The sequence below is a fragment of the Staurois parvus genome, unplaced genomic scaffold, assembly GCF_062004578.1.
Source record: "Staurois parvus isolate SC_StPar_1 unplaced genomic scaffold, SC_StPar_1.0 ptg000430l, whole genome shotgun sequence".
Lineage (NCBI taxonomy): Eukaryota > Metazoa > Chordata > Amphibia > Anura > Ranidae > Staurois > Staurois parvus.
In genome coordinates, this window is record NW_028318226.1 from 228,738 (window position 1) to 242,764 (window position 14,027).

A 14,027-nucleotide genomic window follows, 5' to 3' on the forward strand; every position below is an offset into this window, starting at 1 on the left:
CTTTGATCTCCCCACATGTTAACCCCTTCCTGCCCACTGTCATTAGTACAGTGTCAGTGCTTTGTATTAGCACTGATCACTGTATTGGTGTCACTGGAAATGTCTGTGACACCAAGTCAGTTCCCCCCAGTGTCAGAATGCCTGCCGCAGTCCCACTATAAGTCACTGGTCGCCACCATTACTAGTAAAAACAAATAAAAAATCCCAGTTTATAAACCGCTATTTGTAGACACTGTAACTTTCATGTAAACCAATTAATTTACACTTATTGGGTTGGTTTTTTTTTTAACAAAGACATGGAGCAGAATACATTTTGGCCTAAATTTATGATGGAATTTGATTTTTTAAACTTTTTTACTGAACATTTTTAATAGCAAAAAGTAAAAAATGTTTTTTTCTCAAAATTGTTGCTCTTTTTTTTATAGTGAAAAAAAAATGCAGAGGTGATCAAATACCACCGAAAGAAAGTTCTATCTGTGGGGAAAAAGAATGCAAATTTCATTTGGGTGCAGCATTGCCACAATTCATCCCACTGACACCAAAGTTGGAACATTGTCTGTTCCCAGTGATATCAGGACCTTTTCTACTCCCAATAGCCAAAGTCTGGTCCCCTAAAGTCTCAAGAACAGTAAACTTGCCCTTTGTTTAGAAAGTTTGGAGACCCCTGGCTTAGAGTAAAGGGACCTAACACCCAATTACATTATTCACTATTGCCACACAGTTTTGGGACATAGCCACCTAGTGGTAGACTAGCTAACTGCACCTGCTTACGTACAGACCTTTATTTTCGGTGCTAGAGATAGTATAAATGGACTACAAGTGTGGTTACATCACTAGACTTGTGCTCCATTGAGAACTAAGCGTCCCTCTGCTATATAGTTTTTTAATTTACAGATTCCAGTGCAGGCAGACTGTGACCATGGTTCATATAGGTGTAAAGCTGGCCATACACCTGAGGAATTTAGTTCTCACATTTTCATTTTCAGAACATTGTCGAATATTGAATGGTTAGTGGGATCAACATGAGTGCAGCAGCGCTAGTCTCTCCTCCTTGCCTCACAGGACACAGAGACAGCAGCTGGGGGCCAATGGATCCTGCTGCTGTCAATCAAATCCAGGGAGGAGGGAGCAGGGAAGGTGGGGGGTGATGGGGCAGAGCCATACTGTGTGTCTATGGACTCACACACCCTAGCTTGGGATTGAGCATGCAGGTGTGCCACCAAAGGAATTGGCTTCCTATGATGGCACACAGAGAAGAGGAGGAGCCAAGACCACCAGCAGGGGACCCCAAAAGAAGATGTTTTGGGCTGCTTTGTGTGATACCATTGCACAGAGCAGGTAAGTAGACATGCGCGACTCGTATAATTGCTAATCAATAATTGGACAAAATTATCTTTATTCAGATGTATCCAAATCTCGGAATCATAATAGTAAGGATTTTCAACGAAATCCCAAAAAATTATAACAAAAACAACAAATTCATTCGTATTAATTTGTTTTCATTAGTTTGCGACTTCAAAAGGTTTTGCAAGTTCAGTAATATGTGTCACACTCTGTATTGGTATAATTGGCCAAAGCCTAAGTCACAAAACATCAAAGTCACAAGCAAGTTGCATCAAAGTCGCCAAGCAAGTAGCAAGCAAGTCACCGAAATAAAATTACAACATAAGGAATGAATCCAAATCTTCCAAAATAACTTCCGAAAATACAAATTGATTTGGAGCAACAACTATAAGAAACTAATTTAGAAAATGAATCATTTTAACATAACAAATATGACTAAACTAAATGATTGGCTTAACAAATAAATCCGAATTGAAATAATGTTTTTCGCCATTCACACGTCTGCAGGTAGGTATACAATGTTAATATTTTAATTTTTAAAAATACCCTTTATGACCACTTTAATGCCCAGCCCCCGCACATATGCGTCCACGATGGCATGAGGTTATGTTTTGAGAGTGCACTCAGCACACTGCTATCATCAACAACTCTCAGATAACAGCCAATCACAGCAGTCACATGATACAGAGTACATGCTGCCTCCCCGGCATTAAAGCTTACTTAAAGTGTAAGTTCACCTTTTGAAAAAAAATGAAAAGGTGAACTAACTCCAAATATCCTGGCCACCTCTCCGGATCCCACTGATGCCCTTTGCTGATGGAGTATTCCTCAGAATTCTCACGATGACAAGCACTCGTTGGTCAGCTCAACCATGTTACCGTGCTGACCAATAAGAAGCCTTTCTTTCTGCAGCATGGCACTCACTCTATGGCTATGTATTGCAGTTTACAGACCCCTATACTGACAACAGGGGGCATCATGGCTGCGATGTGCAGCAGGTTCCAGAGGGATGGCCAGGATATTTAGAGTAAAGCGGACCATATACTAACAGATTTCTCCATCCACACAAGTGAGGTAAGAATCACACCCCTACAAAGACACTGTATTCTGAGAGCTGTCAGAATACACTGATCAGCGGCTGCAGCTGATTGGCTACAGACGCCAATCGAGTTTTCCAGCATGTCCCTTTGACAGAAGCTGATCAAACAATTGACTTCTACTAAGTGGGAATGGCCACACATCAAAATTTGACCAGTCCCCCCTGAACTGTCCAAATTTCGATCCATGCACAGCCATGTTTGGTTCTCCTTTTTGCTTTTCATGAAAAGGTGAACTTGCCTTTTAAAGGGCTGCAGGGAGGTGTAATTAAGGGGTTAACTAACTGCATAGGTTAACTGCTCCTTTTGTCTAGGGGAGCACCAAAATGCTATACTTAACTGATTCTTTCATCCTCCGAAAAACCGTGCTCCCCCATGTCCAGCAGTGGACTGTCCCTGCTGTCCTCATGTCTAGAGCTGGTCTATAGGCGTGATTACATCAGGAGCAGTCCATTCACAAGACTGCTAGCATATGGGGAGGGACCGGTCTTGCTCTCGAAGGATCAGCAGATTAGGTAAGAATGTCTCTGCTCTGCAACCCCGTATACAAAAACAAACATGCAGTGTGGGCACAGCTCTACTAAATGGGAACATAAACATTTTACTCAAAATTCTTCTTTCACTAACGGTCGAAATCCACTTCCTATGTGTGCTATATTGATTGTATGTGTTATCAACTATAAACTGATTATCCCTATGGAAAGAGAGCGATCAAAAAAGAAATCGATCATTTATTGGAGCACGTATGGATTCCAAATCCTCAGGAATACGTTCTGCTTCAGAGCAAATGATGGCTGAAACCTTCTCATACTATCTTTATATATAAACTCAGTTCATTTTAGTAACATTAAAACATTTTCCTAATATTTGATGTATCAATACAAACACGGATCATTTCTAATAACATTTTGGTTTCCTGCACACTGCTTAGCTCAAGCATTCAGGTTTAGAATGTGTGAACTAGTTGTAACACTGTCCTCCTCTGATTGGCCACAGTCAGACAGAAGCCAGATGTGATTGGACTAGGCTTGGGAAAATTCAGTGGAGCCCCGCCCCTTGGAAGTCTAGAGTTTTAGCTGAAAAGTGAGCTTTGAATGTGACACCCGGGAGTCAGAGAGACACACAGGAGACAGGAGGGACACAGGACATCAACAGGGACACAGGACATCAATAGGCGCACAGGACATCAATAGGGGCACAGGAGATCAGGAGGGACACAGGACATCAATAGAGGCACAGGGGATCAGGAGGGACCCAGGACATCAATAGGGACACAGAACATCAATAGGGACACAGGAGATCAGGAGGGACACAGGAGATCAGGAGGGACACAGGAGACCAGGAGGAATATAGGACATCAAGAGGGACACAGGAGATCAGGAGGGACACAGGAGATCAGGTAGGACAGGAACACAGGGGGACTACATCTAACCAGTGATCACTATACATGTCATAGGATATTTAAAGGGACCTGAGAAGGAAACCATCTGACATCTGCAGACATGTCCCTGTATTGTTTGATACTGATCTTCCTGTCTATGAGTCCAGTGAAGCTGATCAAGGCTGGTGATCCCTCTCCTGCAGGGATGCTGAACCCGGCCACAGACCCCCTGTCCATGCACATGATGAGACTCTATGAGAAGTACAGTCGGGAAGGCAGCAGAGCTCAGGATGGGAACACAGTGAGGAGCTACAGAGCACAGCCAGGTAAGTCCCAGGTCGGAGTGTAGGTGGGAGGGGGTGGGGAGTTCTTCTGGATAAAGAAACAATTGAGTACTGACGTGATACTTTTTCTATTTGCACTAACATACAATTTTGAAGACAAGCTTTCGGGGTATGTCCCCTTCTTCAAGGTCCAGGCAGTACTACCTTCTGGATAAAGGAAATCATTGGAAGGATGGGACTTCTTTATGGATTATAAATACGTGCAGCGCCTTGTAGAAATGAGAGTTGTCAGTAGATCCTGCGCTCTGTACATCATCATCATCACGTCTCAAATCCGTCAGGGTACCAAACTAAGGGTGGCCATACACACTGCAATTTGATTGTACAGTATTGTAATATACCTATACAATTCAATCAATTTCTATTAAATCTCACAGGTCTGTATAGTTGTTGTTAGATCTAAAGGAAACATACAATCTGATTGTATAGTGCATAGCCGGCTTAAGGGTCACCATACACATTACATGCTAAGCATACAAGGTCTGTACAATCTGTTTTAGATTTACCAGGACTATGTTAAATGAAGACTATCCAGTTAATTTGTAGCCAGTCAGGCAGACCCGTGTACTGTATAGTTAATGGTAGATCTAAAGGAGATTGTACAATCTGGTTGTATAGTGTAGGGTCATCTTAGGGGAATCATTCGCATTACTAGCTATCCATGCAATCTTTGTACAATCAAGTTTAGATTTCCCAAGATAATGTTATTTGAGGACCTACCTAGACTCTCCAATCAATTAGTATCCAGTCAGGCAGATCCTTGTACTTTATAGCTATTGACAGATGTAAAGGAGATTGTACAATCTAATTGTATAGTGTATGGTCAGCGTAGGGGGCATCATACGCGTTACTAGCTAACCATACAATCTCTGTACAATCAAGTTTAGATTTCCCAAAACTAGACTTACCTAGACTATCCAATCAATTTGTATCCAATTAGGCAGATCACTGCACTACATAGTTGTTAGATCTAATGGGGATCATACTTTGATTTGATTATCCAATCAATGTGCAATTCGATCAAAACAATCAAATCTGTAAACAATCGAATAGCCATAGCTTCTGATTGATTTAGATTGTATTCAGTTGAACTGAAAATAATTGTACATTTTGCATGGATCGGCAAACACATGTTCATACAATCGCAGTTCAATTGATCGGATGACGAGTTTACATGGTGGAGACAGAGAAATATTTGCTAATTTACAATCGTAAAGCTGACCATACACATAGATTTTTCAAACAATTGATATGAATATTCTCAGCACATTTGATGACTGGATGAATGTCGTTGAAAAAACATTTTAAATTTTCATTTGATTTCAACATTCAGTTTTGGAATGAATGGACTTTCCCAAACAACAACCACATTCTGCTAGTGTATGGCCAGATTAAGATACAATAATATATTTGGTAGATTGATCAAAATCGACTTTTCCTTTGTGGTATATTGATCGGATGCATTGCCAACTATAGATTGATTATTCCTATTGGAAGAGATCTAGCAGAAAATAAATAATTTATTAAAGTGTGTATGACAACCGTTAAGGAGATTGTAGAATCAGAATTGATTAGTAAATGGCCAGCTTAAGTTATACATGAAGTTTTATGGTGTTTTAGTTGCATTACCATTGAAATCTATATAACATGCGTTTTGATGAAAGCAAATCAAAGATGCAGCAAGCTAGATTTTTTTCTGACACACCGTACCTAAAGCACATGTAAAACAGACAGGTGTGGACAGGACCTAAGGCTAGCCCATGCACTGTACAATCTGATTGTGCAATCTACAGCAATGTAGGTCAAGGGCCTGCATGTCTGAATACCAGATGAATAGATTGTTTAGGCTTCTTTCACACTGATAAGTTTTTGTTCTGCTTTTGCATTACAAAAAGCAGAAGAAAAACGGGTGACCATGTATTCCTATGCAGCTCTTCACACGGATCCGTCGCGGGTCCACTGTGCTTTTTAAAATCCTGTTTGCTGCATTTTTGGTTCAGTAAAAGAAAAAAACCACACCAAAAAACACACCTCCCCATTGAAATCAATGAAAAACATATCAAAATGCATATGCAGTCACATGTTCTTTAAAAAACCGCACGGCAAACACAGTACGAACACGGTAATAACGCATATGCGTTTTTGCAGTGGGTCAGTGTGAAAGTAGCCTTACAGGGGTTTTTATATGACAGTTTTTGGAAAAGCTAAATGAGATTGTACAATCAGATCCTATCATGTATTGCCATTCGATGATCTGTCATATCTGACCTAGTGTTACAGGGCTGACTAAAGGTTGACATACACACTACAATCTGATTGTAGCTCATTTATGTCTACCAAAACCATATAGTAAAAGGAGAAACTTATACAGTCCAATCAGTGTCTGTACTTTTGCACAGGACTGTATGTTATATAGTTGTTAGCAGATCTAATGGCGATTATACAGTCAGATTGTATAGTGTATGGTCGACTCTAAGCAATGCACAGATTAGTTTGTTTTTGTTTGTTTTTTTACATTCAGTCTGAAATTGTTGAGTAGCCTGCAGTGAATCAATTTTGACCTCTCTGATACTACAAGAGAAATGGATAAGGAGTCAGAAGCTCCTTAGAGAGACAGAGAGAGGGTGGGGAGAGAGACAGAGAGAGGGGGAAGGGGTGAGAGAGACAGACAGACAGAGAGGGGCAGAGAGAGAAAGAGAGAGAAACAGAGAAACACAGGGAGAGACAGAGAGACAAACAGAGACAGAGAGAAAGAGAAATGGAGAGAGAGAGACGGAGAGAGAGACCGAGAAACAGAGAGAGAGAAAGACAGAGAGAAACACAGGGAGAGACAGAGAGAAAGAGAGAGAGAGAGAGAGAGAGAGAGAGAGAGAGAGAGAGAGAAAGACAGAGAGACAAACAGAGACAGAGAGAAAGAGAAATTGAGAGAGAGAGAGAGACGGAGAGAGAGACAGAGAAGAAGAGACAGGCAGAGAGACAAACAGAGAGAGAGAAAGGGACAGAGAAACAGAGAGAGAGAGAGAGAGAGAGAGAGAGAGAGAGAGAAACGGGGAGAGAGAGAGAGAGAGAGAGAGAAACAGTGAGAGAGGGGGGGGGGAGACAGAAAGAAAAACAGACAGAGAGAGAGAAACAGAGACAGAGAGACAGAGGGGGGGGAGACAGAGAGAGAAGCAGAGACAGACAGAGATAGAGAGAGACAGAGATAGAGAGGGGGGAGGGAGATGGACAGAGAGAGGGGGGGAGACAGAGAGAGAGAGAGACGGGGGGAGCAGAGAGAGAGCGAGAGAGACAGAGGGGGGTGCAGAGAGAGCGCAAGAGAGACAGACAGACAGAGAGAAACAGAGAGCAAGAGACAGAGACAGAGATGGGGACGGGAGAGAGAGAGAGATGGACAGAGAGACAGAGATAGAGAGAGACAGAGATGGGGGGGAGAGATCAGGTGGGTGGGAAAGGGTTAAGGGCTCATTCAGAGATACTGTGAAGGGGCAGTAAAACAGGTGGTTAAACTGGCCCGAACAAGGACATGCAGCAGCTCAGGACTGTACACATGCCGTGGCCATGTGGCTTTGCGCTGCTGCAAAAATTAAACCTATCGCATTTGGCAGGCAGTACTGCCGCTGAACATGACACATTCAAGTTAAGGGGGCCATGGCGTGGTGCTGCAGCATTTTCGGGGTTTTATACAAGTGATGAGGAGGAGTAATATCAACTCCCAGCCACCTGTCAAATGCCCTCTGAAAAGTGATTTACCATGGATCACTTTTCAGAAGGGAGGAAAGAAGATATGCGAGAATGAGCTCTAAGAAAGGACAGTTTGCAGAATCCTCCAACAGAATTATCAGATTGGAAGTTGGGGCTGAGTGCCTGTGTGAATGAGCCCTTATATATGGTGGCTGCATTTCTTTTCTCTATTTTCACCTTGTGATCTTGCCTTCCTTGAGTGACAACACTCACTCGCTATACTGTATCTTTATGGGTAACGTTGTCACTCATGGCTCCTCTCTTTGGACTTGGACTACGAACACCTCCCCCTCTCCTTATCTCCACTAGGAAGGAGGGGTTATACAGTCCAAAGAAGAAAGCTGGGAAGCTGATCACATTTCTGATTTCAGTTCAGTACGCATGATACAAGGATACTGGATTTCTAGCATTATCATAAATGATTTTTTTTTAACTTGCAGAAAAAGTATTTGGCCTAAAAAAAAAGAAAGTTCTAAGGACTGCAGAAAAAGGAGGCTGTGGCATTGTACATTTTTGTTCTTGGGGTCAGATATTCTTACAGGTCTCTTCCCCACCCAGCCTATGACAAGACAATGAAGGAGAAGCAGTACACTGACAGGGGTGACTGTCACCCTGCTTTCTCCTCCTTTCAGCATGCTCCTTGTCAGCACATAAACTGATTGGCTTCTTGTGCTGCTTCTCCCTGTCCCAATCTGAGCTCTGTTGTACAGGAACTACAAGAGTTCTAAGTTAGATATAGTTAGAATAGATACTAAGTTCTATTCAGGTACTTAGACTGCTTGCATTAATACGAAATACAAAATTATGTATTAATGGATACAGAACTGCATTCATTTTTTTTTTATAATCTGCCTGGAGTTCATCTTTAAAGTGTTACTAAACCCCGGACCCCGCATTCACTATATCTGGTCTCCCACAGTACACACAAAATGGAAATGTCATTATTTTAGTAAACATAAACTGTTAAATACCTTTTCTCATCAGCAGTATATATATGACTTCTATCAGTGTCCTGCCAAGCACTGGATAATCTTATAGGAGGAGATTTCATTCTCAATTGACTGTCCTATGAGGCTGCATAACCCGACCCTCTGTCCAGACAGAACTGATTGGCCCTGTGCTGATCAATGCACCATCCCAAAAAAAGAACTCTCTAGCAATACACACCAAACTGAGTTTGTGCAGACTTTCCAATGCTGCTCTGTACTATAGCAGATGGATTGGGGACAGTAGGAGGAGGAGGATCAGAGAAGACAGGATCAAACATCCTTTTTACAGAATGCAGAGGATTAACCTCTTAGGGTTAGGTATAACAAGCATACTCTACTGCATATACAGACTGATTTTACTGTTGTGGGTTTAGTAACACTTTAAGACTAGAAATACAGTGCGTTCCTTTACTATAATGTTTTTGGGTTCAGTTTAAATTAATTTTTTTGCCCCATCCTGGTATAAACTCCCTCACACCTCCCCCTTTAACGAATCACTATATATATATATATATATATATATATATAAAAACAGCAACCCTATGCAAAAGCCCTTTTTACTTACCTGTAACCGCATCACATGACATGCTGGTCCTGAGTCTTCTCTAAGCGTCTGCCTGATGTAGACAATCCCTATTGGATATTCTGCAGCAGGGTCCTCCCGAGATCTAAAAAAAGTAGATGTCAGTGGAGAGGTGTGGAGGGGACTGACAGTCTCAGGGGGGCATCACAGTGCTGGATCAATGGTCCTCCCATCTAGAACATCGGCAGTGTGGGACCTGGAAGGGGGACTTAGATGAATATAGCTAGCCTCACAAGGTAGAAGGAAAAAAGACTAATAGAATGGGTTGGAGGCAGGTGAAAATGGCTGATAAAAAAAAAAAACAGTTTTTGCCTGGAATGGGGCTTTAAACATTTCCCTCCCAGTCCCTGCGTGCCTTTAGGACCGGCTGATCACATGACCACTGTCATTGCCGGTCACAGTGATCACATGATGGGCAGCTGGTTCCTCTGGCTCTGGATCATTAGTAGAGACAGGTGTCTTCATTGCTCACTGTGGAGGGAGCATGCAGTCAACACATTCTCACAGAGTAAGCTCTGTGTTCCGAGGGTCTCAGCACATAAAGCTCTGCATTACCTGGGTGACAAGAGGTTAAAGGTTATATTTTTTAATTGTTGTTGTTATGATTTAAATTGGCAGATATTTAACAATATATTGTTTCTTTAATGTATAAATATTTAATATATGATGAAGGATTCCCAGTGCTCTGGGGGTTAGCTGAGGAGACAACACAACGGATGAAGCTTACTTTGAAGCTCTGTTTGTCAGATTCAAACAGCAGAATAACAAAGCTTATATAATTTAGACCAGGGGTCTCCAAACTTTATAAACCAAGGGACAGTTTTCTGTCCTTTACGGGGGCCAGACTATGGTCAGTGGGAGAAGAAAATGCCCTGGCATCAGTGGAAGTAAACAATGCCCCATCATTGGTATTAGGGGGAGTAATACAGCCTCATCATTGGTATCAGTGGAAGATATAGTTCTCTATCATTGGTGTCAGTGGGAGGAATAGTGTCCCATCGTTGGTGTTAGCAATAGTGCCCCATCATTGCTGACAGTGGCTGAAGTGCCCCATCCTTAGTATCAATGGGAGGAATAGTGCCCCATCATTGGTGTCAGTGGAAGATACAGTTTCCTATTATGGGTGTCAGTGGGAGGAATAATGCCCCATCGTTGGTGTCAGCAATAGTGCTCCATCATTGGTGTCAGTGGAAGGATTAGTGCCCCATCCTTGGTATCAATGGGAGGCCTCATCATTGGTATAAGTAGAAAATATAGTTCCCTGTCATTGGTGTCAGTGGGAGGAATAGTGTCCTATCATTGGTGTCAGCAATAGTGCCCCATCATTGGTGTCAGTGGGAGGAATAGTGCCCTATCATTGGTGTCAGTGGAAGATATAGTTCCCTATTATGGGTGTCAGTGGGAGGAATAGTGCCCTATCATTGGTGTCAGTGGGTAGAATAGTGCTCCATCATTGGTGTCAGTGGGAAGAATAGTGCCCCATCGTTGGTGTCAGTGGAAGACATAGTTCCCTATTATGGGTGTCAGTGGGAGGAATAGTGTCCCATCATTAGTGTCAGCAATAGTGCCCCATAATTTGTGTCAGTGGGAGCAATAGTGCCCCATCATTGGTGTCAGTGGGAGGAATAGTGTCCCATCATTGGTGTCAGCAGTAGTGCCCCATAATTGGTGTCAGTGGGAAGAATAGGGCCCCATAATTGGTGTCAGTGGAAGACATAGTTCCCTATTATGGGTGTCAGTGGGATAAATAGTGCCCTATCATTGGTGCCCCACCTATCATTGGTGTCAGCAACAGTGCTCCATAATTGGTGTCAGTGCGAGGAATAGTGCCCTATCATTGGTGCCCCATTGTCAGTGCCAGTGGCAGGAACTATGCCCTACTGTTGCTAATGGTGGGAGAATAATGCCTCAGGGGCCTGATAAAAGTAAGCAAAGGGCCACATCTGGCCCCCAGGGTGCCGTTTGAAGATCATTAGTTTAGAAGGTTAAAAAAAAAGACATGAGCCCGTCCAGTTCAATCTGTGTTGTGATTGGGTCATTCATAAAACAACAATATGTTCCAGGTAGTGTGCAAAGGAAGTCATATGCCATATAGGTTGAAGTATTTATTCTATACAAGTGGTTTCAATATCTTCTTTTTACATTAAACATTGTATCGCTCTAAGCCATGTTGAGTGTGTGTATGGTGCTTCTTCTTGAACCCAAAAGTGGTGTGTTTGGGGAAGGGGGGGGGATGCCGTATATGTATGTGCAGGTAAATACTGATGCAGAAGACACAGCAACAGCTGCGCGCACCCATTCACTTGTATTTGTCATCTGTACGTGGCATGTGCACTTCTCAGGGCACCAGAAAGCTGAGGTTTTTATACCTTGGCACACAGGAGCTGCTCAGGCTCCGCAAAACTGAACCAATGTGTGCAATACAAATTAACCCTGGAATTGGACATTAATTTTTCTTTTTTTTTATAGGGGAAGGCCCCTAATGTATAAAACAGACCCTGCTTGTTGAAAATAAATTTAAAGGATTACTTGTTTAAGTAAATATGTAAAAAAACCACTATGCAAGCAAGACTAAGTTCAGGAACGCACACAAAACTGTGAGCTTTCCTGACACGTGCAGAAACGTGCTACCATTTAGCAGACGTGCGGCAGTGCCATTAATTGTTAATGGCACACCCACATAACTGCAAACTAAATGGTACCACAGCAGTGCGGCTCGTTTTGGGAAAAGAGTCAGGGACTTCTTTCCTATTTTTCTTGTGTGTAGGGCAGCCCATTGAAATGAATGGGCTGCTCTACCCTTCGAGGGGCAGGAACATACGGAAACGTGCCCGGTCGCACCTGTGGTGCCAATCAAGCCTAACAGTGAGGATCATGTTATATCGCTACGTGGCATAGGATTCTAAAGTACTCTGAGGCTAAGTGAAAAGAAGTGTAGGTAGGTGTTGATATTAAGAACAAAAAGCAGAGGATCCATCTAAATTGAATTACAAAACAGCTTGATTCGTCCAAAAAGGCAGCCGCTACCTTAGCTATGACATCTTTTGCAGAGCCAAGGTACTCTGTGAAGTCGGCATTCGAATCACCTACAGGACCATGGTGGTGGAGTTGTCATCAGTAAAAACTGTAGCCAAAGGAGAGTTCATGTTCTGAGATGTCTACCACCACCGTCACCTTCTATAGTACAGTGTATGCATAATATGGCCACCTTCTAAGGTGGGCGAATTACTTGTTCTGTCTTGTGATGATGCATTTAGATAGGCCCTATTTGTTCTAGATATTAGTTGACACAATATCTACTGAATATGGAAATCAGACGAGAGGCCATGCCACCTAGAGGCCTGGCCAAACGTTTTCAGAATGACACAAATATTAATTTACCTGCAAGGAAACACGTGTAGTCATCATTGCTTTGCACAAAAAAGGATTCACAGGCAAGGATATTGCTGCTACTAAGATTGCACCTACATCAACCATTTATCAGATCATCAAGAACTTCAAGGAGAGAGCTTCAGTTGTTGTGAAGAAGGTTTCAGGGTGCACAAGAAAGTCCAACAAGTGCCAGGACCATCTCTTAAAATTGATTGAGCTGCGAGATCAGGGCACTACCAGTGCAGAGCTTGCTCAGGAATGGCAGCGGGCAGGTATGAGTGCATCTGCACGCCTAGTGAGGCGAAGACCTTTGGATGATGGCCTAGTGTCAAGAAGGATAGCAAAGAAGCCACTTCTGTCCAAAAAAAAATATCAAGGACAGACTAGTATTCTGCAAAAGGTACAGGGATTGGACTGCTTAGGACTGGGGTAAAGTCCAAATGTTTGGAGCATCTGGAAAAAACCTTGTACAGAGAAAAAAAATAAAGGTGAGCGCTACCATCAGTCCTTTGTCATGCCAACAGTAAAGCATCCTGAGACCATTCATGTGTGGGGTTGCTTCTCAGCCAAGGGACTGGACTCACAATTTTGCCTAAGAACACAGACATGAATAAAGAATGATCCAAAAACATTCCCCGAGAGCAACTTCTCCCTACAATCTAAGAATAGTTTGGAGACGAACAATGCCTTTTGCAGTATGATGGAGCACCTTGCCATAAGGCAAAAGATAACTAAGTGGCTTGGGGAACAAAAGTTTTGACATTTTGGGTCCATGGCCAGGAAACTCCCAGACCTTAATCCCATGGAGAACTTGTGGTCAATCCTCAAGAGGCCAGTGAACAAACCCCCCCCCCCCCCACAAATTCTAACAAACTCCAAGCACTGATTATGCAAAAATGGGCTGCCATCAGTCAGGATGTGGCCTAGAAGTTGATTGACAGCATGCCAGGGAGAATTACAGAAGTCTTGAGAAAGAAGTGTCAACACTGCAAATATTGACTGTTTGCATAAACTTAATGTAATTGTCAATAAAAGCTTTTGACACTTCTGAAATGCTTGTAATTCTACTTCCGTATACCATAGTAACATCTGACAAAAAGATCTAAAAACACTGAAGCAGCAGACTTTGTGAAAAGTAATATTTGTGTCGCTCTCAAAACTTTTTGCCACGGCTGC

At 42.5% G+C, this 14,027-nt stretch overlaps 1 protein-coding gene and 1 long non-coding RNA gene across 2 annotated transcripts in view; one reads left to right on the top strand and one right to left on the bottom strand.

Annotated features, from left to right (window-relative positions):
• LOC149454414 (uncharacterized) overlaps window positions 1–14,027 on the bottom strand; it is a 59,028-nt gene that overhangs the window by 44,563 nt on the left and 438 nt on the right. The window contains exon 2 of the long non-coding RNA XR_016314214.1: window positions 9,462–9,564. This is a non-coding gene — a long non-coding RNA (uncharacterized LOC149454414). The remainder of the gene's footprint in view (window positions 1–9,461; window positions 9,565–14,027) is intronic.
• The window catches only part of GDF10 (growth differentiation factor 10), a 53,072-nt gene continuing 42,615 nt past the window's right edge, over window positions 3,571–14,027 (top strand). The window contains exon 1 of the mRNA XM_089687556.1: window positions 3,571–4,148. Coding sequence (XP_089543682.1) covers window positions 3,944–4,148 — 205 coding nt within the window. The 5' untranslated portion in view covers window positions 3,571–3,943. The remainder of the gene's footprint in view (window positions 4,149–14,027) is intronic.